Source organism: Pteropus alecto, unplaced genomic scaffold (assembly GCF_000325575.1).
Source record: "Pteropus alecto unplaced genomic scaffold, ASM32557v1 scaffold78, whole genome shotgun sequence".
NCBI lineage: Eukaryota > Metazoa > Chordata > Mammalia > Chiroptera > Pteropodidae > Pteropus > Pteropus alecto.
The window spans coordinates 9,298,837-9,304,053 of record NW_006443124.1 but is presented as its reverse complement, the minus strand read 5'-3'; the positions used below and the strand labels follow the sequence as shown (position 1 = coordinate 9,304,053).

Below are 5,217 nucleotides of genomic sequence, written 5' to 3'. Positions count from 1 at the left end.
TTTTTTTCCGCGGCACTTCGCTCCGACGTCTTTTTGTTTTGTTTTGTTTTGGAGGGCAGAGTGGGGTCCGGAAAAGCAAACACAAAACCAACCCGGAGGGGAGAAGGGAGGTGGGGGCTGCGCAGGCGCGAGGCCCGGGCGCGAAGAGCGAGGCCCCGCGTGCGTCCTCCGCCCCCGCGCCCTGGGGCCCGCGTGGCCGGGCTGGGCGGTCAGCTGTTGTACTGGCAGGCGTTGAGGCCCGAGGCCGGGCCCTGCAGGCCGCCGTAGCCGAACGACGAGTGCTGTTTGGACTTGAGCCGCAGGCTGGCTAGGCTCGAGTTGCACGTGTCCCGGTAGACGCTGTAGGGCGAGGCGGGTGTGCCATACGGGCAGGCGCCCGGGGACATGGCCGAGTTAAGCGAGGAGCCGGTGAGGTTGTTGATGTTGTTGAGGCCCGAGTTGGGCATGCCCGGCACGGCGCCTGGGCCCATGCTCGACGGCATGGTCATGGAGGAGATGGAGCTGGGTGCCGAGAACATGGACTGCGACGACAGCGGGCTCATGGAGTTGAAGAAGGTGAAGCTCTTGGTGGAGAGCGGCGCTGGCGCCAGGCTCTTGGTAGCCCAGTTGTAGTTGTAGCCAGCGGCGTACACGTCCTCGTAGGGCTGCACCAGGCCGCTGAACTGCGGCACGTAGCCGCCCTTGCACAGGTCCAGCTGCTGGTTACGCTCGCGCTTCCGCCACTTGGCTCGCCGGTTCTTGAACCAGACCTGGGGGAGGGTGGCAGGACAAGGGTCAGGGCTGCAGAGGGCGGGAAGGTCCCTCCACCTCCACCCCCACCTCCAGCCCTCCGCCCGGCTTCCTTCTCTCCGAGTATCGTTTCTTTCCTTCGATAATTCCGCCCCTGCCTTCTCTCCATAATGGTTCTTTTCCTGTCCCCAGGAAACATGTCTTTTCCTTTTTTCTGATCTTTATCCTCTTACCCAAATTAAATTCGTTTTCTTCTCCTAATACGGATCCTCCTTTATTTTAACAAATGCTCGTTTTCTTTCTTCTCTCAACCAGTCATCTCTTGCCTTTCCCCCCAAGCGGGTCCCCATCTATCTCCTAAATATTCCGTCCTTTTTCTTTTCCTTGGAATACAAAAGCAATTTTTCTTTCTGGAAACATGGGATCGTCCTATACACCCCCATTCTTCAATCTATTTTTCATTCCTCATACGCTTTGTTTCCATCTTTATTTGCGACATTTGATATTATTTCTGCCCCAAATGTTTATTTTCATTTAGTCCGCCCCGTTATCTGAACTGCTTTCTTCTCCCTCAGTCCATTTACGTCGTTAAACCCCATTTTGATCCCTTAGCTTCTTCCCTAAATACTTAGTTTTTTTCTTTCCAAATATCTGACCCTCACTGTTTCTCTTAAATAGTTGATTCTTTTTCTCAAATACTTGATACTTTTGCTTCTCCTTTAAATATTTCTTTCCTGCCACCTAAGTATATGCCAAATGTTTCTCTGCAAATATTTAATGTCCTTTCACTTCTTAGTAGTTTTTCTCTAGTCTCCCCCTCTACCTTCTCCCACAAAATTTAGTAGGAACCTCTTTATTTCCCACTGCTGGTCCTTGCCGATGCTCACCTATCCTCCCACTGCATGCCCTCTGCCTCTCCAGCCCTCTGCTGAGTTTCCTCAGCTCCTTGCCAGACCCTGCATATCAGCCTTCTCCAGTCTCCAGCACTGATACTGCCTGATTCCACCCCTGCCCCACCATAAACCCCGGAAGGATTAGTGAGTTTGGGATTACTGAGTGCTGTCCTCACTCCGTGTCCCACCTGGCTGGCCAGCTGGACTAGGGAGGAGTGAGCTGGGGTTGTAGCAAGGAGCCCAGGTAGGACTTTGGTCTGGCTTGGGATGTACTCCCAATATCTGATTAAATATTTGTACACCATAGAAGAAATCATTCTTTCTGCTCTGGTAGGAAAGTCTTGCTTTTACTGGTAACTAAAGACTGAGGAGAGGGAGGATACAGTCTGGTCTTGGTCTGACAGAGACCTTGTCTCCAAAAGGACTCGACCCGACAGTCACTCATCCACCAGAGCTGCCTCCCCACTTCACCTGACCCCAGAGCTACAGGAAAGGTAATTAAGGGCCCAGCTACTGACTGGATGAATGGTTGGGGATAAGTCAGGAGAATTCCAGAAATTTTGGAGAAGCTAGCTATGGATGAGACTACTGCCCACGAAGCTTTGAGACCCCCGAGCCTAGGCACCTTTCAGGCCTCTCCCAGGCCGGCAGGCAGGACATGCCTTTCCCTTTCGTTTTCAGGGGAAGGCGCCAGAAGCTCTGAGGTCCCCAGCAGCCAGGAATCCTCTGTGCTATCCAGGGCGGTCCCATCCAAGTGGGCCCTGGGCCCTACAGGGCCTGGGAAAGTCTCCTGGAGCCACAGGTCTTTGGGTTGGGGCTGCGGTCGAGCTTGGGAGTCAGGTAGGATGCGTGTCTCAGAGCTCCCAGGCGGCTACAGCCCAGGGTGCTAGCAGCTAAAGGGCTTGGCAGCAACTGGGCAGACCGGGGCCTAGGGTGAAATCTCCCACGGTGGAGGGAAGGAGGAGGTCTGAGCGCTGGGAAGGAGTGAAAGTCTGAGCTGGGGTAAGAGCTTTCGAGTGCCGGCAGAGGTGGCCAGCAGCCGTCTGCGCGGGTCCCCTTAGGCGCACGCCCCAGGCTCACCCTCACGCGGGGCTCAGTGAGGTTGGTCCACACTGCGATCTCCTCTCGCATGCTCATGTCGGGGTATCGATTCCTCTGGAACGTGGCCTCCAGCTCTTGCAGCTGCTGGCTTGTGAAGTGTGTGCGTTGCCGCCGCTGCTTCTTCTTCTTGGCAGGGTCCTCCGCACCTCCGCAGCCCGCGCCGCCCGCACCGCTGTCCTCTGGCCCCTTTGATTCCCCGCTGCGCTCCTTTTCTGAAGCAGGCAGGATGGGGCGCCGGTCATCTCGGGCTTATGCCCTTTTGTACCCCGTCCCGGATCCACCGAAGTGCCTGCCATTAGTGCTGGCTGCCTTCCCTCCCACCAGAGGCCCTGGAATTGTCCCCACTGGGAAGAGCCCACCGCGCGCCTGGTCGTCAGTAGTCACCTCTGGTCTGGCGTGTGGGAGAAGAGCCCAGGAGCGGGGGCGGGGTGGGGGCTAGGTTCCTGGAGCAGGAGGGCCTACTCTGACAATTTGGCTCAACCTTGAGTCCCACTGCTGATGTCCCCGGCAAATGTACATTTCCAAGAGACTGTCTAAATCTGAGGGATCCCAGCTTTTCCGAACTAGTATCAACTCTTTCTAGCTTGAAGCTAGCTGGTTGGTTGGAGCAAGAGCCAGGCAGTGTGGCCTGCAGCCCCTCTACTTGGTTCTCCCCAGGGCTGTGTGGGAGCCCCACTGGGCAGGCAGGACATAGCCCAGTTCTCGCCTCAGCTCCAGGCCTCAAGTCCAAGGCCCAGAAAATTTCTCCAGCTACAGCACAGGCAGCGCAGACAACAGACTCTGTCTAGGTGACCTGGGCTCTAGCTTCTCCTCTTTGAAGCTACACAAAACAATGCAGTCATAGAAACATTGAAACATTAGAAAAAAAAAACAAAAACCAAACAAACAAACAAAAAACTAAGAACAAAACACAGAAGCCCAGAAAAACTCACAGCTCTATGCCTAAAAGCATTGAATGGGTCACAAACTCTTAAAAATAGGCAGGAACACAGAGCAGATGCAAATTAAGAAGCCAGAAACACACTCCTAACTAAATACAGTGCTGTGTGTGTATAAACTCCAGGCAGACACAGGCATTTACTTCTTTGGGATTAAAAAAAAATCAATATACTGTTGTAGATAGCTTTTTAATCCCTTCTCAATAATGTCCTTCTAGAGGCAATTTTTAAATCTCAGGGAAACATAACTCTATAGTTAAATAACTTAAATTCCCACAATAACACTGCTATGAATGGATTTTGAGAAGCTACCCAGAAACGCGCCATTTTGGATTGACTTTTTAAAATCTCCCGAATAATGTTGCATGTAGATATTTTAAATTCCAGAGAAATATACCTAGTATAATAATTCTTTACATATCGAAAAATACAGTTAAAAATTTAAATTTATCCTCATAGATTTGGTTTTTAAAAAGCAACCTATATTAATTCTCTCGGTTTTAAAGATTAAAAAACAAAGGCCACGCTTAAAACTTTTGGAAACAAAAGTACAGCCCAGCGTTGATTGTTTTTTAACCAAGCAAACAGAACCTCTCAGGGAAAGTCACTTAGGGATGCAAAACAGAAACAAATAGAGATTAAAAACGCGTGGAGAAGCACTCGGTGGTGGATTAAGAAATGAACGCTTAAGAGGAGCCCACGGCCCTGGGAGCGTGGAGCTCGGCCGCGGCGCCGAGGTAGGACGGCAAGCGCGGGAGCTGATCCAGGACCCGAGAGGCCAGGCCAGAGGGGCATCAGCCGTGCCTCTGCCCTCACCTCCGGTGCCACTGTTCGCACCTCCCACTCAGCTGCCTAGCTCGCGCCCGGGAGAAAAGCTTGAGCTCGGACAATAAGGCAGCGCAAAGGGAGAAGTGCCCGAGCCGAGCTGGAGCCCTGGCCGTGCGGCCTTGCGGCTCCCGCGACGCACGCGGGGCCAGGAGCCCTGATTGAGGAAGGGGTCCTGCCCTGCGCTGGGCTGCGCCCTCTGGCCTGCTGGTCCTCGCTGTCCTCTCTGCCTCGCTTTTCCTTGAGTTTGTTTCCACCTTCCCTCCTCCGTTTGCTTTCTTGACTTTTCTCGTTTGCGTTTTTGACTTTTCTCGCTACTCCTTCTCTTCCGTCTCTCCCTCTCAATCTGTCACCCACTGTCTGTCTGTCGGGGTGTCTTTCCCCTTCTCCGTCTCTCTGGGCACTTTCTTTCGCCCGCTGCCCATTTCCTTCTCGATCTATCTACTCCTCTCCTTCGGTGCGAGCGGACCCATGGCAGCTAATTGCGCAAACCTAACTTTCCTCCGGTCCTTGCTCCTGATCGAGAGTGGCTGTCAGTCCGTCCGTCGGGTTGTAGGTTCGTGCAGCTGTCGGTCTCTTAGCGCGTGGGGGCCCCGTGGAAGTGCCTTCGTAAAGCACTACACGTCCGCTTCGTAGAGCGTGTAAATTTCCGCGTTCCCCGTCGGTCGGGGAATGGGAAGAGGAAAGGTCCTGACGCTCCCGGGGCGTAGAGGGAGCCCGACTGCGCGGCA

At 53.6% G+C, this 5,217-nt stretch overlaps 1 protein-coding gene across 1 annotated transcript in view; it reads right to left on the bottom strand.

The window, feature by feature from the left end:
• Positions 1-46: 46 nt before the first annotated feature.
• PITX1 (paired like homeodomain 1) overlaps positions 47-5,217 on the bottom strand; it is a 60,775-nt gene continuing 55,604 nt past the window's right edge. The window contains exons 4-5 of the mRNA XM_015597948.1: positions 2,703-2,935; positions 47-749 (exon numbers count right to left, since the gene is read on the bottom strand). Of these exons, the coding sequence (XP_015453434.1) occupies positions 210-749; positions 2,703-2,935 (773 nt within the window). The 3' untranslated portion in view covers positions 47-209. The remainder of the gene's footprint in view (positions 750-2,702; positions 2,936-5,217) is intronic.